Source organism: Nanorana parkeri, unplaced genomic scaffold (genome assembly GCF_000935625.1).
Source record: "Nanorana parkeri isolate BGI_ZX_2015 unplaced genomic scaffold, ASM93562v1 scaffold19, whole genome shotgun sequence".
NCBI classification, from domain to species: domain Eukaryota; kingdom Metazoa; phylum Chordata; class Amphibia; order Anura; family Dicroglossidae; genus Nanorana; species Nanorana parkeri.
In genome coordinates, this window is record NW_017306287.1 from 936,999 (window position 1) to 960,826 (window position 23,828).

A 23,828-nucleotide genomic window follows, 5' to 3' on the forward strand; every position below is an offset into this window, starting at 1 on the left:
CTAGTCTGGGGCAATATTTTTGCACTCCGGCCCCTAAGGCCTGTCAGCGTGGTGCACTGGCACTTTAGATTTATTTAAGCACTACATGCACGATTGGCATGCTTTTTTTGATTGAAATTTGACCCACAGATGCTGAGGGTGCGGGTACCTTCGGGGCCCATTCCTGACATAGGGAGGAGATTCGGTGCCCTCATATAGGGTTCTCTGTCTCCTCCCACCTGTGGGGGTCTCTCTTCGGAAGATCCCCCCAACCTAGTACTGTGAGGGACCTGTTTCGGCAGGTATCACGGGCTTTCAAAAAACAAAAAAAACTGAAGTCAGTACTGTTGAGATACATACACTCGGCCCTCTTGGGGTAAGGCAGGGATGTCTAAACTGCGGCCCTCCAGCTGTGGAACTACAAATCCCATGAGGCTTTGCAAGATTCTCAAAGCCACAGACATGACTCCCGGAGAGAGATGCATCATCGGATTTGTTTCACCACAGCTGGAGAGCCAGAGTTTGGACATCCCTGGGGTTAGGGGTCGTTTGTAAACAAAAACCACACACGGCACAGACTTGGGAGATATTTTAGGATAGGTTTGTCCTGTGCTCAAAATACACATCTGGAGACGTCCAGTTTTATAAATGTGTATGCAGATCTTGCATGCAATGCCTGTACTGCATTACAGTACATAAGTGCTCAGCAGTATATGATTATTGGATATTCCCAACATAAGAAAAATAATTTAAGATAATACAGAACCGTTTCTGTATAAATTACTATATTCCATAATAAAATAGGTTATATATTTAGTTTCCGCCTATCCTGCCTCTAGCCTATCATCTGTACAAGAGGTTAGCTTTTAATGGTAACTCTTCCTAAAACCATTCAATCGGACCCTGGGACAAGCCCTGTGTTTGTATTGCCCACAATCCAGAGAACGATTGAACTGGGGGACGGGCAGTGCAGGTCAGAAACCCCATTCGTTGCATAAATTAGATAAAATTTGGTTATTTTTGTGTCTCCGCTTCTCCTGTGCAAAATCACGTCAATGAGCATTCTCAGTCAGTGCCGGTAGCAGGTCAGCGACCGAGTCTACATAGAAGTCGGGGACCATGGAGAGCGAGCCGTTGTTTTGGTAGGCCTTCGCATCTTCCAGACTGGAGAAGCCTGTGAGGGTCAGGAGTGTGCGGATGCCACATGTAGAACCCATCTGAATGTCCGTGTCCAGGCGATCTCCCACCATGACAGTCCTGGAGGGATCCAGGCCACATTCTTTCACCACGCAGTCGTAGAGGAACGAGCTGGGCTTTCCAATAATGTGGGCTTTGCGATGAGCGGCAATCTCCACCGCTCTTACCAGACAACCGGTTCCTAAAAAGACGACACAAGAAAAATCACACAAAAGGCTCTTGAAGCAGAAATGAAGACTAAACTTGTACTTTTGCATAGCGTAAAAGGAGGATTATAAACCCTGTTGGCGTCTTTTTCCCCTCTGTATTCCTTTGGGGGAAATTTTCCTTTACTTCCTGTCCAATCGCTACAACAGGAAGTGAGAGGGAATCCCTCCAAAGAGGGAAATCCCTGGTGGTCAGTATCCACTTTGGAAGATTTCTCACCTATTCCTGTACTGGTGACAAAGCAAATTTGGGATTATCTTTCAGTGATAACGATGCAATGTCCATAATCTTTCTAATCAAACAAAAATTAACTTTCATACCCCAATAAGCAGGGCTTGAAAATTCACATCCTCTCGTCTGTGACGAGAGGATGCCGGAGCCGGATGAGTAGCTTCACGGCCGGTGGAATTAAACAGCCGGCCAGGAGCTTCTTGAATGGCGGTTTACATTCAAGCGACTGGGCGTCTGGAGACGCCCGATCGCTTGTATTTGCTGCAGTTTTACCCCCTCCTCCCCCGCTGTCTCTGCCGTTGCTGGTCCCAAGATCCGCTGTGCCCGGTGTGGCTGCTCTGTCACAGGAGATCAATACACGATCTCTCTCTGACCTACTCTCCGTCCCTGAATGCAGGAAGTGATGCATATTAAATCACTTCCGAGACGGGCTGCATCTTAATGGGAAAGGTGCAGCATTCCTGGGAGGGAAAATGGTAGAAAGACTGGAGGAGCTTTTAAACTAGAAAGTGGGGGGGAATACTGTCACTCTCCAGCTTCAGAAGCTGGTGAAGTAGATCTCTGCTTCATCAGCTTCTCTGGGGGTCCTTAGGTGACATTAGGAGTCTTGGAGACCCCTGATGTCTCCATAAAGAGGACCTGTCATGTAAATTGGCTATCACATAGGGAGCTTCTTAGCCCCCCATGTGATAGCAATAAAGTTAAGTATTACAATTTGTGTTTTTTTTTTTAAAGTTCCCCACCCTCGACATACACACGCAAATATGCGTTGGGTGCACCCACGTGCGAAAACGACGATTGTGCCTCTGGGAGTCTTGCCTGTAACTGCCAGTCTTGCAATGCCTCATGGGACCTGTAGTTCCACAACAGCTGGAGTACCGAAGTTGCCCACCCCTGATCTAGCAGCACTAGAATATCCCTAAGGGTATCATAATCTTACTTTCCAATGCAGTAATTTTTTTACGGTTTTAATCTTTGTGCCTTTTATAAAGCATAGGACGCTTAGGATTTGGAAAAGTGCATTTAAAAAAAAAACAAACAAAAAAAAAACTTTTATGAGATCACTTTATAAAGTAATTGAGTAATGACATATTGCCCACACGATTAGTCCACAGACCCCGGCCCTGCATGCTAGAAGTACAAATTGCATCCTCTGCAACCTGCCTATTGTTCAAACGGATACCAACTGTGTTGCAAATGAGGACGTTTGGTAACATGGCGTTGGCTAATGCCTAGCTACTGAACAAATAAGACTCGTGTGACCCATTACCTCTGAGGGAAGGCTGTGAGGACAGAAATAAAACCACTTCCCCTGTCATAGTGACTTTGCAGAGCTGACCTTTCCTGATTATGACTTGGCAGTCACCAGCTTCCTTGCGCTGGAATCACCTTGTATAGTCATGTGCTGGGTCCTCCACACACCCAAAGCACATGAGATCACCTACAATGAAATTCTGGGAGACAACTGTACTGTGTATTCTCCATGTCAGCCAATAGTACAATGCCAGACAGGACTTCTGCCTTGCAGCAGTGGGGGGGTTAATGGGTCATTATCTGCATGGAGTTTGCATGATCTCCCTCTGCTTGTGGGTTTCCTCTGGGTACTCCAACCACATGGCCGCCACAGGGGTGCTGACGACCTGTCAGCACCTGTGACCTCCTTCTACAACCTATGGCCGGTATACAGGTACCTATGACCATAGAGATGACCTCCACCCATGGGCCCAGCATGTTATCCCCGGCCAACCGTAGCAATGAAGAGGCCTATGTACCCGGGATGGTTCGGCCCCCCTCCAGGGGAAGCCTGGTGTCCGTGTTGGTGGCGATGAACAGGCAGTCGGGGTCCTGCAGGTAACGGAGAGCCCGGGTCAGCTTCATGTAATTGAAGTGCTCGTCGAACCCGACTACCACGGCCTTGACCTCGGGGTCCGGGCTCAGTGCCGCCCAGTCCTTCATCCCGCCGGTACCAGCTCCGGGGCCCCCGGGACTGCCTCGTCTCCCCGCCACAGCACGCCGTCGCAGTCGAAGAGCACGGTGTCCACCGAGGCAAGGAAGCTGCGGGAGAGGTCCCCACTCAGGCGGCTGCACTTGGAGGCGGCCATCATTCCAGTGAGGACAGCGTGTCCTCGTGCGCCTTCTTTCCCGCACGCCCATTGGATGCGGGACGTCTGACAGCCGTAGCTGATTGGTTCAGGCGTGACACTAGCGTGCTCTGCTGTAGATGGGCCGAGCTAACTTGATAGGTTGCCCTTGGCAACCGGCTGTAAGTGAAGAAACATGGGCGCGGCCATTATTGATATTGGCCTCTCTCTTAGTAGTCTCTCATCTGAGGCTGAAATAAGCATAAAGCCAGTGAACTCTGAACTTCCATCCCGAGTGCTTGTTCCAGGACAGTGATTACTAGAGAAAGTAAGAATTAAGATGACAACCCTTAGGACCCATGCGCATGGGATACAAGACCTCTGACCAATCACACAGCACAAGGAGAGAGAGCGCAGCAGTGGCTGGTCTTTATTACAGGAGGATCCTGCACAGATGCAAATTGCAGAAAATGATTCATGATAAATTACTGCATCTGGAATAAATACATAAAGCACAACAAGATTCAAGAATCCACATGGCTCTTGTATTTAGACCAGGTGGGGGGCAAACTCCGGCCCTCCAGCTGTGGTGAGACTACAAATCCCTTGATGCATCTGCCTCTAGGAGTCATGCCTGTGGCTGTGAGAATCTTGCAATGCCTCATGGGATTTGTAGTTTCACAGCAACTAGAGGGCTGGAGTTTGCCCACCTCTGATTTAGACAATATCAGCTTATCACAGAGTTAAGCTGAAATGTTTTGGTCCTTGGAGTTCAGCTAGCAGCTTTCATCAGAGAACGTTCCACTGAGCAAAGGAGCAGCACCTTGTACACACAGAAAGTGACTTCTGCCATCTATAGGCTCTTCTGCCCATATCAAAAATGGCCGCCACGTCTTCCAGGGCGTCTCCTGCGTGCCACCGCTCACCTCACTCTACGGGCAGCCGTTCGCCCCCGTTGTTATGACGACACGGTCGTAAAAACCGCCATTTTGCGCTGTGCCTCAGCCGCTGTGCGCTCGTTTCGTTACGACAGAGGAGGAGAAGTGAGCCCTGGCTGGGATGAGCTCGGAGCCGGGGGTGGGGGAGACGGAGGAGGCAGCTCCCAGCAGTCCGCTCAGCCTAGCCGAGCCCGCGGCGGCCCTCATCTGCCACTACAGGGAGGAAGGTGAGCGTGGCCCTGACACCCGGGCACGGGGGACCTTATTGAAGCTGCACATGTGGGCGGCGCGCCCAGTGTTGTGTGTTTGTTATGACAGCTCTCCATCACCAACTTCACTTTATTATTATTATCACTTTTTTTTTTTAACCTTAAATTCGTAGCCGCAAATTTCATCAAAATCATTTTTATAAAATAAACTTTATTATTTGTAATAATACCAGCATCAGCTGATATATAGGAGGCATTGCACTCCATATATTAAAGGGTACATTCACTGTGAATGGGTACATTTTCACTGGGAAAATGGAATTGCCCGCTCAGATCTGGCCTCCCCTCTCTCCCCAAACCACCCCCCGTGCGCTCCCTACTTTTGGCGATCGCTCTTCCCCCGCCGGTATGGGTGTACTATCCGTACGCTATGCTGATCCATAGCGCAGGGATTTGGAATTTTGCTCGCCAATTGCAAGCACTCATTGGTCATCGTGGTCACCTGACCGTGCGGACCAATAAGAAGCGCTTCTCGTTGCTCAACACAAAGCATGACAGCAATGCACGTTCCCGCTACACTCAAGCTGAATGGGGCCTTAGAGTTGGCAGCCGGTGTACTGCCGAGTTTTCCAACTTGTTACGTCCTTTGGAGATTTCGACAAACTGACGTTAGTGCGCATGCGCCAGCCATGGCATTTTTACCATCCTCGTCGACCTCTCCAATTGCCTTTGGGTGCCCGCGCAGGCGCACTGACGCAAACTGGAGAACTTGATATTGCACTTGAGTGGCGGCGCAGGTGCACTGATGGCAGTTGGAGATCTCGACAAGTTGGACATTTCGATAGAACACAGGTAGGACAGGCTCATGATCACTGTGGCAGGCGATCACCTGAGCGGGAGGGGTTGTGGTGGTGCCATTCAAGTCAATGGCACGTCAACCACGCCTCCTGCCTGCACCAGAACGCATGGCAGAGCAGTGCCACGGGCGACAATTCCTTTTCCACGTTCTTACTTTGGTCATTAATTCCCCAAATCCTTTTCTCTTTGTGGAACTTTGTGTTCATGGCTTTCTTCCTGTTCATACATTGTTCCCAGTGTCTTAGATTGCTGCCCAGGGATTCTCGGCCGATGCATTGTACCTGAGGGGCGGCCTTGGCCAGACTAATAGAAGAAATTAGACTTTTGGGGTGTGTGCGGTTTTACAACAACAAAGCATAATGACCTCGGAACCTGCGAAGAGCCAAATATTCCACACGTAGATTCCAACGTTGTAAAATTCCCCCCCCTCCAGTGATATATTTTATGCCAGGCTTTGGAGAAAATGGAAATGATTTTCCTCTATGCCAGATGAGGCGTGGCAATGGGTGGCAGTGATTCCCGGCATTGTGGGTGTAGATGGGGACAACGTCCCCATTGAGGTTTCCTCTCTGTAGTCACTCTTGGCAGATTGCATACAGAGCCGCCCCCTGAGGGTCATTATGTATTCCAGTCCTCACAATGCTTGTTTACCAACCTGGGATTGAAATAATATTCTTTACTAGCACATAGTGTGATCGCTGGGCATGGTCTTGCTAAACGCTGGGGGTGACAAATCTATTACGGAATTCAGGAGCAAGTCTAACCAATCCAGGAGCCGGCAGGATTTTTTTTTTTTTTAGGAGTCGGCTCTATTGATAAGAATTAGAAAAAAAAACTCAAACGTTGGGCGCCAGCTGTCATTTGAGGAGCATCGGCGACCTGGCTCCTGGGATTGTCCAACCTTGCGCTAAACTATTGTCTGAATGGCCAATGATTACAGTCCTAGGATCATTCAGCTAAGTTAAAGAAGAACTCCAGACAAAACTTTTATTAACCCATAAAGTGGGGCTACCCCTGCCCCCCCACCTGCTTTGTTTTGTCTAGGTAGTGATAAAAAAAAAGTTGTACTCACCCGAAGCTGGCTTGCTCCTAGACCTGTCCCTGGAGCCTCTCTTCCCCCTCCTCTGCAACGGTCTAAGGTCATGTAAATCATCCTGTTCTGTACACAGTGTATAGATGTGAGGAGGCCGAGGAACATTCCAGTGCTGTAGCGCAGGCTTCAGTGATTGGAGAAGTAAGGCGCCAGCTCAGCAGTTCGGGTGAATTTTTTTTTTTCTAGAATCTAGACAAAAACTAGCAGTTAACCCTTGCCTGCGGGAAGGGGGGATGTTTCGGGGGCACCTGTAAGGGTTATTAGAGGTTTTGCCCGGAGTTCTTTTTTAACGTTTAATTCTGGGGAAAACAAAAAACTCCACTTGCAGATGGGCTGCCTCAGCACTGCAAGGGTTCAATGCTCATTTAGGTGTAGGGTACCTGGGAAAAGCTCTATACTTGTCTGATCCTTGCTCAAGGAGGCTCCCTCCAGGCTATGAGACGTACCCCCAGCCCCCCAATAAGAGTATAAAGGATGTAGGTTTTGAATGCTATCTTTCTGCTGTAATATTTCCTAATAAGGGCATGATTGTTGGAATGATCATTACATTATGTACAATTACATTAGTATATGTAATGTTGTTTGATTCAGAGGATAGATATAAGAATGCATTAAACTTGGTTAGATTTTCTTTTATAGAAGGGTGGAACATTCCTTCTCCCAAACGCTCTTCTGCTGGTCAGTTAGGTAGGCTATACGCACATCAAATTTCAGCTGGTTCTTGATGAGCTGTCCGATATTTGATGCGTGGGTGCCACTCTCAGCACCCTTCCAACAGGCATCCCTCAATCAGCTGATTGCAGGAGCATATTGGTAAATTCTCGGCCAAACAACAATCTATCACATCATGCTTCTGAGAGCTGATTGGGGAATCTTCTGCTGTTTCAGGTATTCTGATGCTGGCCGCTGTCAGAATACCTGAACAGAGCCTACAGTTGATTGGCTGCTAGCTCTGTTTGGCTATTTTGACAGCGGCCACCATCCAAATATCCGAAACAGCAGAAGATTCCTCAATCAGCTCTCGGAAGCATGATGTGATAGTTTATTTGTTCATCTGGCAGGTTGAACAAAGAAAATGTATGTATACCTGACTTTAGGCTGGTCAAGTTCTTCTCTGTACTGGGGTTGTGTGGCACTACTGATCTCACTAAAGCGTAACAGTACCTTGTTTTTACAATCTTATTTTATGTACTAATGTCTCTGGATGATATTGGACAAATATAAAAGAAATCTATTTCCCCTTGCACAGGAAGACCGGTTTATCTGCACCCTGTGCTGGCAACCTTTCCTGTCAGTGGTATGAAGAATAGATCCAGGTGCTGCCTGCTGATAACACCCTCCTTACAGACCAGTCAGGGGATTCATTATTCTTCTCGCCATCTACTGATAAGCTCAATCACAACCTCCCTTTGTGTGTAGTGCTAGACTGACAGCTCCATTGAGACCGGGGCTGGGGAATTGTACAGCTCCCACCCTGACAGATGTACAATAAAAATGAGCTTTCCTCTTATAATGGAAAGCAATGAACCCGGAGAATCCGTTGGCATAAGATTGCTGTGCCCTGGCTTGGCTCACAACCCTTCTGTTAATTGGAGGCAGCACATACCATCGGCTTGTCACATTAGGAGTGAGTTGTGTTATTATTATTATACAGGATTTATATAGTGCCAACAGTTTGCGCAGCGCTTTACAACATAGGGAAGATATAATTACAATACAATTCAAGAATAAATGGTAAGGAGGACCCTGCCCGTGAGGGTTTACAATCTAGAAGGAGGGGCAAGTGATAAATGAGGAGGTAGCTGTGTGGGGATGAATTGTTTGAGAACGTGATGGTTGAGCGGTTAGTTTGAGGTGGGATAAGCTTCCCTGAAGAGATGAGTCTTAAAGGATCGTCTAAAGGCAGTCATAGTGGGAGATAGACGGACAGGTTGGGGTAAAGAGTTCCAGAGGATGGGGGAGACTCTAGTGAAGTCCTGGAGGTGAACATGGGAGGAGTTGACGAGGGAGCTGGAAAGCAGGAGGCCTTGGGAAGAGCGGAGGGGACGGTTAGAGTGATACTTTGAGATGAGGTTGGAGATATAGCCGGGGGCAGAGTTGTGGATGGCTTTGTAAATGATTGTTATTATTTAGAATTGTATCCTTTGTGGTTTCATTGGTGAGGATTCTTTTCGGCGACTGCTATAGTTTTCCTAACATGAGAGCACAAGTCTTTGCTGACTTCATCCTGAAAATGCCCTTTGTTGCAATAAACAGTTACAACAAATACATGTTCACAACAGTTTGTGTTGTTGTACAAAGTATCGGTTATGGGAAAATTATTTGTGTTTATATACAATTTACTGTATGATCCAGTTCAGTCTACAAAGGCAAAACAAGAAACCCCAAATCGGGATCTGAAGTTAGTGACACTGTTGTGGCATTGGAAAGAAAATCAGGCAAAATGGCATCTGTGGGTGGCCCTGCTGGCACCACCCGGCTCAAAAAAAGAAATGTGTTCAATCTGCATTTGTTGAAGGAGCTAGGTGGTAATTTATCAGACGTGCAGGGATTGCATCCAATCAGCTGCAGGTGTTATTCATTTATTCTGACAGCTATGGGCACCAGCTGTCAGAATACTATAGCCGGCAGTGGAGATGACCTCATCCACGTTGTTTAGCATGCTGAGCGTTGTGGCAGGAGAGCGCTGCGAGTGGCCGGCACCGCTCAGCCTCCTGTCACAGATCAGAGAGCGGCGGAGACAGCCATCGCTGTCACAGGAGGCTGAGCTCACCGCTCGCTCAGCGTCCTGTGACGGCTGTCAGGATGAAGAGCGAGGTACAAACACTCAGTGATCAGTGATTGCTGAGTGTTTGTAAATAATTAAGGACAGAGAATGTTTACTGTATTCTAGAGCTGCAGCTAACGATTATTTTCAAAATCGATTAGTTAGCCGATTATTAAGTTCGATTAATCGGATAAACAATAAAATACATTTTAAAAAATGACTCCAGTGATGGACTACTAGTTTGTATTGAGATTGTAGTCCATCACAGGAGCAAGCTTGGAGCGATGGAAGTTAAAAAAAAAGTGTGGTGTGCAATATAGTGAAATGGAAAGTTTAAAATTATACAGCAATGAATGCAGAATGGCATCGGCTATAGAGGACTACAAATCCCAGCAATAGTACATTATACAGCGCAATGCAGAGTATCACCAGCTATAGAGGAGCACAACAAATCCCAGCAATAGTGTACATCACCTCCTGTCCATTCATGATTGTGGTTATAGTAAACATACTCTGTCCTCAAGTTATAAATAAACGGGAACACTCAGTATAGAGGATTCCTGTTCATTTATAACAGGGGATGCAGAAAAAGAGATTGAGCCCTCAATCTCTTTTTTTTTTTTTTCTATTTTAAAAGGGAAATATCAGGGGCCTGTTTAGACCCCTAATATTTCGCCGGAGCCCCTAGAAGTAAAGTAAAAAATAAAAATCTTTAATAAAAATGAATATAATGAATATAAAAAAAATGAAAAAGTTTATAAAAAATAACATGTTAACATTTTTTTGGAAAAAGTTAGAATAAAAAACATTTTTGGTTTTGAAATTTTCATTCCAGTGCGCCTCCTAGTATAGACCATATGTATGCATTGCTATTCAAATGTGCAGCCAGCAGATTGGTATAACGTGCCGCACTAAAAAGAATAAAACATCAGCTCCTTTGTTGCAGATGAAGACGACGTGCATAAATGTGGCCGCTGTCAAACGGAATTCACGAGCCTGGAAGAGTTTGTCCAGCACAAGGTACAAAAGGTGTGTCAGAAGGTGGTGGAGCCGTCCCTGGAGCCTTCCATACCAGTCCTCAGCACCCAGGAGGTACAAGTCTTCTCTTCTCCCCCACAGAAGTAGATTGAATACTGGCCAGATGACTGATAACCAGATTTTGTGTGTGTAGTAATTCTTAGAATTTTTTTTTTTGTTCAGTTTGGTATATGCGAGTAAGGATTACATTTTGATAGATTTTTCCTAATATTATCTCCTCTTATAATTCTGTGTCGCAGCAGGTGGTTCCTTGTGTGGAAGATCCGGTGAGCATTACCCATGTTGTTGTGGAGGCCTCATCGTTATCAGAGGAGATCATCACTGCAGACGGTGAAGGTAATGCTGAAGATCCTGCAAAATGCTCTCACCTTGTGATTCTTTCTAATAGTAAAATGTTTGTATGTGCCCATCCTATTGGCCTCATGGTGCTTGCCCTTCCTTGTGTGTTTTAAGTATGGATACACCAGTTTTACAGTACCGAGTACCGATTTATTTATATTTCGGTACTCGCCGATACTGGATACCGATGCCTGTACTTCCGGTAGCATAGAGCCGGCTTCCCCGGCAATCAGGGAGCCAGGCGGCGTGTCATTACCCACCGCCCGGCTTCTAGATTGCCCGGGAAGTTGACTCCATTCTGTTTGGCCGGCTCGATGCCAATTGGCCGGGAAGCCGGCTTCCCAGCCAATCGGCATTGAGGCCGGCCAAACAGATCTGACAATATGGTGACACGACCCCCACCCTGCAGACAAATCATTCCCCTCACATAGATCCTTTTAACAGCAGTCATTACCGTACCAGTCCCTCGGCCAGCTGGGCAGACACCGCTCTCCCGGATCTGCCCACTTCTTCTGTGTGTACAGCGCCCATGTGATCAGCCCTCAGCCTGCTACTGCGCATGTGCAGACTGCCCAGCGCTCTCATTCAGACATCCTGTGCATGCATCAGAGGAAATCTCCCTCTGACCAGAAGTTCCAGTATCTGGAAAGGTATCGGAGCATTTGGGCGAGTACGGGTACTCGCCCAAATACTCTGTATCGGCACCGATACTAGTATCGGTGCATCCCTAGTTTCAAGTGAGGTTTCTTCTGTTACCCAGCAGCCTCTGAAGAGTTAAAAGAAGCTATCCCCACCGAGGAGACTGTTGAGGATGAGCAGAGAAGCGATACCCAGGAATATGAATTGGATTGGCATGGTAGCTCGGAGGAGGCCCCTTCACAAGAGGAGACCCCGGTGATGAAAATGGTGGTGGACGAGAAAGGGCGTTATGTGTGCCAACTGTGTGAGAAGACATTTAAGACCGTACGTTGACATTCTGTAGCTCTGCTTGTCAGGATTGTGCATTGCGTACTTTACGTTTTGTTGACTTTAATCTTTTCTTCCTAGGCTAACATTCTGAAAGCACACATGCTCATCCACACCAATAGAAAAGACTTTGTTTGTAGAATGTGCGGAGACGCCTTCAGGACAAAGGGCTCTCTAATTAGACACCACCGACGGCACACAGGTAAGGGAGCACTTGTTCTAAATTGTATAAAGGGGCAGCATTAGCAAAAGGAAAATATCTCAACACCGTGATCTCTTTCTAGTATCCGCATGTCCGTTCAGTGTAGACTCTCTTTAGTGCAACTCTCTTCTTATTAGCCTCTTATTAATGCTCATAGTTTTGGGATGGGATGTCCAAGAAGCTCATGTAGGGTGCCCACACACACTTTTGACCATATAGTGTATTACTGTGCTTTCTAAAAGGTGTTTTCCTTTTAGAAAACACCTTTTAGAAAGCACAGCTAAGCAGCTGCTGTGGAGGCAACCCAGCGTGCGTGTTCCCGGCCGTGCCCGCAGTCACCGTGTGCATCCATAGATGCACACAGCCCTGCGGCAATCCAAGTCCCTCTTCTCCGTCCAACAGGTTGATTGGTGGCAGAAGGAACCTATGGGGGGGGGGAGGAGGACACAGAAAGGTACTGGGCATTTACCTTAATGCAGAGAATGCATTAGGGTAAAAAAATGCCCTGCCTTTAATACTAATTTAATGGGTTTTCTACAATATTGCTAAATTGAAAATTGTGGTAAATGAAGATAAAATGAACCCACTGACGTTTACTAGTGCTGAGAGGCTGTTCTTTGATTACCTGTATATTCCATTCTCTTTTCTGAGGATTTTGAATCTTTTTGTGGTTAGAAATCTGTAAATTAGAATAGTCTTTAATCAGATGCTTCCTGATTTTAGTTATTTCAGCAGTTGCTCATTTCAGAATGTTGTACTTTTATTTTAATTTAATCTGCGTTGCTTAAAGAAGAACTATGGGGATAAGGCTTTTCCCCATAGTTCTCCTTAGGATAACGGGAGGACACAAACTAGCGTCCTCCCGTCACCCTAGGCTCAGTATACCGCGAGCTGTAGCTCGCAGTATGCTGAGACGCCGCAGTACACCGCGAGCTGCTGCTCACGGTATACTGAGACGCCGCAGCTGAAGCGGATCCCGACAATTATGCCGGGATCCGCCCAGCATCGTGACTGACAGCTGGCTCGCCTATCTAGAGGCAGAGTCAGCTGTACCCACCGCTCCCCCGTCCGTTCCACCAGTCAGCGCTGGCGGAGGGGGGAATCCAGCCCCTCTGTCACGGCATAGAGCCGTGACAGGAACGAGAGGTGAGCGAACGCCGATATCTGTTCGCTCACCTCCCGATCTACTGAGCTACAACTATGAGGTGAGTGAAAAGCACTCACCTCATAGTTCTCCTTTAGAGCAAAGGCTTCCTGACCTAATCTAGCGCCCCCCACCCAGATGTGTACTTTGATCAGTCGGCCATACCTTCTGGTGTTCACAACCTGTTTGAAAAGTCTATGTGTAGCTGCAATTGCACGGTAGATCCTCAAACTCCTATGGGGCCACCTCTGGCCTCAGGATGCAGCTCCATAGAAATCTTTGGGGAGTTACTGTACAGAAGACTTTTTTAGAACTGGATGTACACAAACACTGGTGGCTGAGGCCGCTGGATACAGGTAAGTATACATTTGAGAGGGGATGTGGCAAAAGGGTTGCTGTATGGAGTCATATATGTTTGTCTGGGGTACGAGTTTACTGTTCAGCAGAGTAGAGAACTGTAGTTGTCGGGATATCTTCCTATTTGCATTGTTTACCTTTTTTGCAGATGAGCGACCGTACGTCTGCTCAAAGTGTGGCAAGAGTTTCAGAGAATCTGGGGCATTATCACGGCACATGAGGTCCCTCACTCCCTGCACTGAGAAGTTGATGATCAACATGGAGAAAACCTATATGAACAGCCGGGATGAGAACTCGTCGGGTAGGTACACAGAACACATCAGTGTGTATGTGGTTAGACTCTGGTGGAAGAAGGTTGAAGATGCTTCATATCGTTTAGTAGCTTGTTTGCAGTTCATAGTTCTATGCTATCCGTTAGACCAGGGTAGCCAAACTTTGTCCTTCCAGCTGTTGTGGAACTGCAAGTCCCATAAAGCATCGCAGGACTTTGAGAGCCACAGAGACTGATGCATGATGGTATTTGTGCTTTCCCTCACAGCTAGCGGGCCGAGTTTTTGGCTACCCCTGCATCGGGCGCTTTATTTAAAGTACAGTGGCTTGTGAATAATAGGAAGAGACAGGGACGTCCCAAGGCCAGGTGTTATCCGGAGCGGATACCAGGTGACACCCCGGTCTGATGTCACTGTGCATGCGCGGCCATTTTTGTGATACCTGCAGGCGGCCATCTTGGTAATGGACACCGGAAGAGTGAGGAGGGGACGTTCACCCGGTGGGATAAGATATGCCGCCGTGTCCCCTCCTCTCTCCTGCAACTGTGGTGCTTTCGGTCCATGACCGAGTGCCCGACTTATCAGAGGGGGTGACACCAAAATGACCGTCAGTGGTGACTGTGACTGAAAATGACTGTTTACCCCTCCAATAGTGTCGCTGGGGTGCGGGCCGCACCCCCCTTGTTACGCCACTGGGCAGACATTTGCTGATGAGTCCTTAATGCGAACCTGTGTTTTGTGAATACAACTTGCTCGGGAAATTGAAAGATGTTTTTGTCTACGGGGGCTTGCAAATTCTGCAAACCATTTCTTCTCAGATCCCGGTGACTATGATCCAGTAGGGCATGGACCTAAATCAATATCCGTTTCTTACCAAGTTTCCAATACTTATGCTTTATCCAGACCTTGCTTCTACAGACACTTCTTCCCAGACCGGGACAGATGAGGTCAATGGCTCTCCAGTGGTGCGATTTATGGCAGATGAGAAGGGCAATCTACTGCACGAGGTCCAGGTGCAAGCAGTGGCCGTCAAACCTCGGGTGAGTATGGCATTCGCAGCAAGGTGCCGGTTCTAATCCTTGTAAAATTGCACAAAGATTCAGCAAGTTTAAATGTATGTTTGCAGATGAAAACAATGTCTGAATGGGGGAGATTTCTGTAGTGTAGACTAAGTGTGAACGCCAAACTAGAAAAAATGGTACCTGCATGAATCTATAACCAGCCTTTTTGGCAGGGAGCACATTGGGAAGGCTTACAACAATACAAAAACACAAAAAATCCCCAGCCTAAACCTGCCAGCCAGCCTGCAACCAAACAAATTGCCCTGTCAACAGTATGTGTTAAAATCAGAGGTTTTAGTTGCACAAACTTTTGGCCAAAAATATGTAGAAGCCACACCGCCGCGCCAAGGATCCTCTGCAAAGTGTGGTCCTAACTCTATGTATACGAGTCTCCAAGTGTGAGCATATTAATGCAGTCGATAATTTGCATGCAGGTGTCCCTGGAGGTAGCCAACTCCTCCTAATAAGGTGCTGGGACGCACTGGGGGCCCAGCAATCTAGAATGCAAGCTGGGCCCCCAGTGCGTCCCCACAACCAGCACCTTATTAGGAGGAGTTGGCTACCTCCAGGGACACCTGCATGCAAATTATCGACTGCATTAATATGCTCACACTTGGAGACTCGTATACATAGAGTTAGGACCACACTTTGCAGAGGTGACTTGGCGCGGCAGTGTGGCTTCTACATATTTTTGGCCAAAAGTTTGTGCAACTAAAACCTCTGATTTTTAACGCATACTGTTGACAGGGCAATTTGTTTGGTTGCAGGCTGGCTGGCAGGTGAAGCTGGGGATTTTTTGTGTTTTTGCATAAGTGTGAACGCCACCTTTTCTGTATACTGCAAACATATTTCATAGTAGAAGGCAAGTTTGTGAGATTTATGACCTTTTATAAATGGTCTCCACTGTCTATTGTTATAAAGGGGAAACTATTTTTAGAGCACCGAGAGTTTAAAAGTTCCCATTTTAGTGTAGCAGACTATTTAAAAGAGTATTTAAATACTAGAGAGCAACATGGGGGATATACTGGTAAATTACAAGGATGATGATCTTATCCTTCTCCCTTAAAATGCCAAATGTATGGTGACATTTTAATGTAGCATTCAGATGCCAGTCAGTCAAGTCTGAAAAACTGGCTAAGAGAAGAGATGGCATCCTAGCCAGTCCAGTTGGTGCTGCCCAGCCAATCCCATCTACGAACTACAGACTGTAATGGCTGAAGAAACTCAGAAGGTTGCAGCATTTAAAGAAGATCTAAGCCCTAACCAAATTTTTTTCCCCATCCTTTTGCAATTCAGTGCTGCTCATCTTCTCAAGCCTCTTTCAGCCACTTCCTGTCTGCATGCGCCCGCTCTATCAACTGCGCATCATTGCTCTGGACTGGCTTTCAGTGGTAGCTCATGCCTACGCTGTGTGTATTGGGACGGCTGTGTACTACTGTTGAAACCTAATGAACATGTTAAAGATTATATGAGATTTTAAAGCCCATTTCCACCTTTCGCAGAGGTATTTAAAAAAAAACAAACATATGTCAGCAATGCACACCAATTCTGCATGAAGCAGGCATATCATTTGATGAATATGAAAACAGAAACTTAAATTTTTGTTAGCTTTCCGCTTCATATTCACATGCAAATTTCTGCCTCTGTGCTGTGTAAGCAATGTGAAAATATCCCCCACCAGCCCCCCCCTTTCCCTGGACAGTGTATTGTGTGTAAAGGCAGAGCTAGTGTTTACTGATCACGTTACAATGAGTGACAGGGAGGGGGGCAGCTGATTACAGTCTAACACCCTGGTGGCTGACAATTTCCTGTGGAAAACATTTTGAATTTTGAGGCTTCAGGCCTAATAAAACTTTCATTAAAAAAATGAAGAAAGCCAGCAATGCGAGTCATGAAAATGTGCACGCCTATACATCATCACTGCACCTCTTCATTACCACAAATGGACTTTAAGGATTTGGTTTACATCTACTTCAGTCTTTGCTCTGCTCCTGGGATTTGTCGATCTCTGGTGTAGAGGACCTACATCATTACTGACTTCTAACTGTATCATTTTAATAGACAGAAATCATACTAGCCAACACGGAAGAATTGGTGTGTCCTCAGTGTGGTGAAATCTGCAAGACAAGCAACTCCTTGAAAGTGCACTTGAAGGGCCATGAAGGTAACATACCCTCCTGAGATGTCTCTCACATCTATCTAACTGTAATTTAAAGCTGAACTCGAGGAAGGTATAAGACACAACTGAATGCAGCTGTGTATTAATCCGTCTATATATAGATATCTATATATAAATAAATGTTATAATTAAAGTGTGTGCACGTACGTACCTGAATTTGAGGCGTCAGCCTCTTGCAATCCACTGTGTAGAGCAGCACTTAGACTAGGAAAGGGAGAAGCAGCGCAGTAAATCCAATCAGCTATACTGCAGTGCTCATGTGCACTGACAAGGAGCATGCTAATAGGACGGCACAGAAAAGCTCCTCAATCTCCTGCTTCTTCACTGGCCAGAGGAGGGACATTGCCTGTCATATAGGGCTGATCTGTGTTGCTAAGCTGTGTGTGTAAATCACATTACTGGATGGACAAATACAAATTCTTTGGCAGGTACTACTCCTCCCTTATGTATTTTTAAAAAAACAAACATATTTTCCCCAGTCATCTTCCAGGACAGCCATCGAGATATAGGCTCCGCCTGCCTGCAACAGGAAACACATCAACCACATTAAATAAATAGACTCCTCCTTCCATCCCAAGTCAGTTTTTTTGTGATAGGTTTGTTTTTTTAGGGAAGGTGTTTGACAAAATCTGCAGTCACATATTATTCTCTTTGCTCCAGCTTTCAGACATAACTGCAGAACGGTGGGGCTAGGTAGTGCAGCAAGCTCCATGGCAGTCTTTGGAGTAGTTTCCGAGGTTACATCTGTGGGGTGTGATAGGCTTGGCTTCGTCAGCATGTCCAGTGGTAGCCTGGCTTAAGATAAAATCTGGATGAGTGACAATGCTAGGTGAAATGTTAGAAGTTGTGTCTGAGCTAGGGATGTTCAAATACCAAGTACTGTACTCGGTACAAGTATAGATACTTTTCCAGCTCCTAGACTAGAGGAAAAATACAAAAGTTAGGAGGCAGCTGTCATTTTTAAGGAGCATACAGGGCTCCTGGTATATTTGCATCCCTATTTTATTGTATCATTTGATGTATATATTAGGGATGCATCGATACCATTTTTTCAAGTACTGACACTTGCCCAAGTACTGACAGATACGAGTACTGATACATTTTTGCTTATTGTCATGTGACAGTTTTTCTAAAACAATACAGACTAATGATTTCAGGACAGTGGTGGATTGCCAGAGCCAGGTCCCAGCTGCAACCAATGCAACCCCGGTAGTTCTCATGAAAATGCCAAGTATCGGCGCTGGTATCTGAACATCCCTAATTTTGATTGCTTTGAGCATTAGTCCTAGTGATCACAATGTTCCAAACAATGCTAAGATGTCATTATCAATTCTTTGGGCAGGTTGTAAACTGTACCGCTGCGATCAGTGCGGCCGGGAGTTCTTGAAGGCTCACCTGCTCAGGAAGCATCGGGAATCTCACGGCAATAACCGTAAATACAAGTGTGGCGAGTGCGGCAAGACGTACAAGACGGTCGCTCATGTCAAAGGTCACATGAGAGTGCACTCTGATGACAGGCCGTTCCCCTGCTCCAAGTGTGGGAAGAGGTATAAAACAAAGGTGAGTGTCGGGCCGAGTTAACGGTGCTTTTGCCAGAGCTGCTGTAAGCTGCACTGTGTGCTAGTTGGCTGTTACAAACAGGTTAGAGTGATTCCAGCAGCCATTTTGTCTGTGGGACTGGGAAATAGGCGGGTTGGACTTTGGGTGGAGAAGAAAATTAAAGCTGAACTCCAGCTGAATGGCTAATAGACAAAAGATATGCTGGAGCTGTTTTTCCTGCCACGTCATTTGTTTCTGTCCATCCAGTCCTGAGACTTGCAAAGCCCTGTCTGGCAGAGCAGGAGACCAGATTGTTCCTCTTCTGTAGTTCAGTAACACTTACAGCTCTTGTCCCTCTCCCAGCATGTTGGTGGACACCTAAGGTGAAGCAGCAAACTGATGAGCTCAGCTCTCCCACTCTGCTCTCTTCTCCTATCGGCACATGCGCACTGCAGCACAGTTGACTGGCTGCTTCTTTCTTTCTCTCCCAAGCTGGGCTCTGCTGTTTAGGGACTGCAAGAGGCTGATGCCAGGTCAAATTCAGGTACTTGTACTGCTTGCATTCCCAACGTACACAAATACATTTAATGGTATGTGAATGATAAACAGAGCCGCGTTATACCTGCCTGGAGTTCAGCTTTAAGTCTATATTAGATATTGAAGAATGTGTAGCTTATCTGTAACTAATGGGAAAGGATGAACCTTTTGAGTTTGGTTTTGTAGATGTCTGTTTTGCCTGACACGCCTCTCTCTCTCCTTTTATGAAGAATGCTCAGCAAGTTCATTACCGCACCCACTTCGCAGACAGGCCCTTTGTTTGCCCATACTGCCCTAACAGCTTCCGGGAGAAGGGTTCCCTGGTGCGGCACATAAGGCACCACACAGGAGAGAAGCCTTATAAGTGCCACAAGTGCGGCAGAGCGTTTGCAGAGCACGGAACACTAAATCGCCATATCAAAACCAAAGGTAAATTGGCTCATTGCTGACAGCAGCCTGGGCTGAGTGCGTCTCTACAGGACATCAATGCAGACGCAATTTTAAAGACGTGTGACCTCTGAAGTATAATTAATTGGTCTCTTTGGTGTATTTTATGACAGGCTCTAATATACAGCGGTACCTTGGTTCACAAACTTAATTCGTTCCACAATTCTGGTCGTGAACCGGATCAAACTTGATCATACCGCAATCTCGACTAGAGGAAGCCACGCCCACGTGTCAGAGCAGGGAAGATGGCTGCAGTTTTGTTCCTGACCCGATGCGGAGTTTGTGACTGGAAGCAAAATTTTGCCGAACTTCCTGTTCGCGAACCAAATTGTTTGCGAACAGAAGCGTTCGTGTACCGAGGTACCACCTGTACTTTTGCAAAAATTGTCTGATTTTCAGAGTTGTCTTTTTCCACAGTAAATTTTGGTCTTGTTTTAGCATAATCAGTGATGTTAGATGTAAGATTTTTAGATGGGTGGCTGCCTTCTAAACTCCCTCATGCCATCTCTACTGCTTCCCCCCTGCCTGATATTACCTAAGGAGGTGTAGAGCACATCTTCACAACCAATGATTTCAGTGCTGTAAAGGCAACTGTAATTCCATGCTTGAAAGATAAGAGGAGAGAAAAGTGCATTGATCTGGCACAATACTAGACTTCATTTAGTAGTAAAAGCAAGTGGTAAATGACTCCCATTCTACAAGGGATAGAGCGCTTGGTACACAGCCACACCATGCAGAGGGGGAGTGCTAACACCGGGGACCAACAGCTGGTAAATCAGTCCTCCATTTCTACCCTGGTTTGCTGACAGACTGGGGTAGATGACATCTGCATCCATGTCTGTTGCTTCTTTTCAATCCTGGAGCTCGTCGCAGACAGCGATGGGGGGATCAGGCTCTTGGCATGTCCCTGCCTACTCTTTACAAAAGGGCACTCCTGCCCAGCCCCTTATCTAGGACTGATTTAACCATAAGGACTTTACAAAGGAGAACTTATCTTTTTAATTTTTTTGCTTTAGTTCTGCTGTACTTTGATACCAAAATCATCCAACCTCTGAACTAACCCACAAGAACATCCCCACTCTGGCTGCTTGCTAACTCTGTACCGGGGCAGATTCTTGTGCAATGTTTTCTTCTCCTGAAGCAAAAATCCTCTTTGGCATCGACTGCGCTCTGACATCTCATAAACGTGTGTTGGGTAGGAAGGAGCTCCAGCATTCAGGATTGCCCTATCTATAGGGTATCTGTGCACAGCTTAGGCTTGCAAGAAGAGCATTTTTGCCCAAGGAGAAGAAAACATTGCACAGGATGATGTGTTGTTTATAGGGTAAATAGGAAGCTGGTGTGGAGGGGTGTTAGCGTAGGTTAGGTGAAGAGGGGTGGGGAAGGAGGTTCCGATCTTGTAGAAGTATGTAGAGGATGGAGTTGTTCATTTTGTCAAGTTTTCATAAATAAATGTATATATGAAAAAGCAAAGCTGTCCTTTTAAGAATAGGGAATGCTTGATGAACTTTGAGGTGAGTGTAGAGAAGCTGTGCGGTGACATAAAGCTTACAGCAAGTAGGAACTCCACAAAGTACACTGAAACCTTCCCTGAACACAGTGGTCATTCCTCTGATCCTCTAATATGGCTGCACTCTGGTACATCAGAAACCACAGGCTGAACGCCACTTACAACCTAATACTTTTCTCACCTTTAAAAAAAAAAAAAAATATTATTAACTTGTTTTATGCCATTGATATTGTCTGTTTTCTTTTTCCTACTTCAGGTGGTTGTGCAGCACATCTGCAAAACTTGGCGGGTTGCGGCAATACGTCCGTGGCTGAGGACATCCTCTGCGAGGAGCCCCACACAGTGCTGGTAGAGTTCTCTTCAGTGGTTGCTGACACTCAGGAATATATTATTGAGGTAACTTTTTCCTGTCATATAGGCCTGGGCACAGTGGCAGGCCATTTATGATGGTTGGGGAATTATTATTGGATGGCCTGTGATGGAGTTTAGCGTTTTCACAGATATGGAATATGCAGAAGCAGTAGCTAGGATTGCCCAATAGCTTTATAGCTAAAAAGCACCAGCTTCACTTTTTCGGTAGCGATAGATTTATGGGAAACTATGCATAATGCTACACTACTAAAGAAGGGTTCATTTTTAACTTTACTGTACAATGGCCATTATTGATTAAAGCCAATCTCACAGCTCTTGGAAGAACAATTGGTTATTCATCACTTTGAATGTCATTTGAAGAAGTTATTAGATGGGTATGCAGTGATTGATTGTTGAACAGAGGAGACAGTGGGGAAAGTGTGGATGTACTTGGGAACCAAGGTTCCCTTCCATCTATCGTAGGGGGAGGGAGTGACTGTTGTACAGAAAAGGCAGTGGGGAAAGTCTATGGATGTTCTAAAGAACCAGGGTTCCCTTTCATCCGTCATGGACAGGCAGTGATTGTTGAACAGAGGAGGCAGTGGGGAAGTGCGGATGTACTTGGGAACCAAGGTTATCTTCTGTCTGTCGGGTGGCAATGTAGCAAGGGTTTCCTTTTTTATTTTAAGGCCACACTAACTGCATTTCTGTCCTTTTGTTTTGATACACATAGGCATCCTCTGAAGATTTTGAGACCAGTGAAGCTGCTGAGCTACTGCAGAGCACAGGATCACATGAGGTGAGTAGTATGCACATTTTACATTGAAAATTATGAATGATTTAACCAACCAATTTATCGTTACCAGCCTAAGGGACATGGTTTCATTTGACTTTTTTTTTTTTCTTTCCTCTATCCTAAAGCACTTGTGCACACTTAAAGCTGAACTCCAGGCAGATATAAGAGACCAATGCAGCTCTGTATTCATTATTACACTAATGCATCATTAAATGTATTTGCCTTTACATACACAGTGTACAGTAAGTGTACTAATGACTTCCCCTCTATAGCAGAGCTCAGACTGGGAAAGAGAGGAGCCAATCAGTTGTGCTGCATATTTAGGAGGAGAGAGCAGAGTGACAGATGAGCTCATCAGTCTGCCTCTTCTCCTTTCACGGTCCAGTCACAGTCTAGGGGAGGGACAAGACCTGTAAGTGTTACTGAACTGCAGCAGAGGAAAGCAAGGTCTCCTGCCCTGCCAGATAGGACTGTGCTGTTTGGTAGAACTGTGCAAATCTCCTAACTAAATGCAGAGAAATGCAAATCCTTTTTGGCAGATCTAACCGCTTCCCTATATGTATTTAGCTGTGTGCCTGATGTGGAATGCTTTTCCAGAGAGGGTGTTGATGGTACAATTCCTAAAAGTATTTTAATAGGGGCTGGATTTTTTTCTTCCAGTATGTACCATCTACAGTTAAAATGAAGTATATTATAAGTCTTCAATGTGGGGATTTGTTCTAAAATGTGCCATACTTACCCGGGGCAGTAACTTTGCCATCCTTTTGGAGCTTGTACACGTGTAAACTTGAAGTTAAGATAGTGAACACGGCCAGTCCTGGCCACCAGATCATCGTACAGAATGTAACACTGGATGACAGCACTGAGCCCTGTATAGAGGAGATCCCCACTACAGACACTATCACCATAGCCACCCCTGAATCTCTTACTGAGCAAGTAGCCCTGACCCTGGCCTCGGTTGTTGGAGACGGGACAGTAATAACCAGCGAGGTCACTGCTGGGGAGGAAATGGTGGTGCCGGAGGAAGTGGTAATACCTGAGGAGGTGGCGGTGCCAGAGGAAGTGGTGACACAAGAGGATGTGGAAATGGAGGAAGACATAGGAGAATTTGTTATTACCACAATACAGGAAGAGGAAGTGGAGGTTCAGACTGTGATTGTGTAGCTGCTTTGAATGCCGCAAAGAAACTGGAAGCAAAATACTGTTGACTTGTCTGGTGTGACCAGCAAGGGATAGTATACAACTTCAGCCACTAGATGGTGCTGTGACTGAGAATGTCCGGCATGATTTAGAGACTACAGGGTTCTTCCTCTCTCCTCTAAACTACTGGTGCAGGACTGCGACTGTGAACTATCTCAGGCTGGCAAAAACAGCGTGGAATGTTAGAATGGTAGTTGTGCCTTGGAACTTTGCTTCTGAATTGCCTCTTGTACATAGACTCTGGAATCTCATGAATCAGCCTCTTCTACTGATAACTACTGTTGTGGGTAGCTGCACCCCTGTCTTTCTCACATTGAGAAGTCTGCAGCTTTT

The 23,828-nt window shown here is 46.1% G+C and overlaps 2 protein-coding genes across 2 annotated transcripts; one reads left to right on the plus strand and one right to left on the minus strand.

Moving 5' to 3' along the window:
* Window positions 1-875: 875 nt before the first annotated feature.
* Window positions 876-3,716, minus strand: PGP (phosphoglycolate phosphatase). Its single transcript, XM_018561745.1, is given in 3 exon segments — window positions 876-1,357; window positions 3,387-3,588; window positions 3,591-3,716. Coding segments are annotated over 3 exon segments (654 nt in total). The 3' UTR covers window positions 876-1,031.
* A 922-nt stretch (window positions 3,717-4,638) lies between these two features.
* On the plus strand, window positions 4,639-23,510 carry E4F1 (E4F transcription factor 1). The gene is made up of 13 exons (XM_018561678.1): window positions 4,639-4,860; window positions 10,507-10,652; window positions 10,838-10,934; window positions 11,698-11,900; window positions 11,985-12,105; window positions 13,755-13,907; window positions 14,779-14,915; window positions 16,998-17,100; window positions 18,458-18,675; window positions 19,422-19,620; window positions 21,405-21,544; window positions 22,233-22,313; window positions 23,073-23,510. Exons 1-13 carry the CDS (start codon window positions 4,755-4,757, stop codon window positions 23,457-23,459), a joined length of 2,091 nt encoding a protein of 696 aa, XP_018417180.1. The 5' UTR covers window positions 4,639-4,754; the 3' UTR covers window positions 23,460-23,510.
* Window positions 23,511-23,828: the final 318 nt, after the last annotated feature.

Coding starts and splice junctions, on each gene's coding strand:
- E4F1 (XM_018561678.1), top strand. CDS start 4,755: ATGAGCTCGGAGCCGGGGGTGGGGGAGACGGAGGAGGCAGCTCCCAGC. Junction 4,861..10,506: donor CTGCCACTACAGGGAGGAAG/GTGAGCGTGGCC, acceptor CCTTTGTTGCAG/ATGAAGACGACGTGCATAAA. Junction 12,106..13,754: donor ACACCACCGACGGCACACAG/GTAAGGGAGCAC, acceptor CCTTTTTTGCAG/ATGAGCGACCGTACGTCTGC.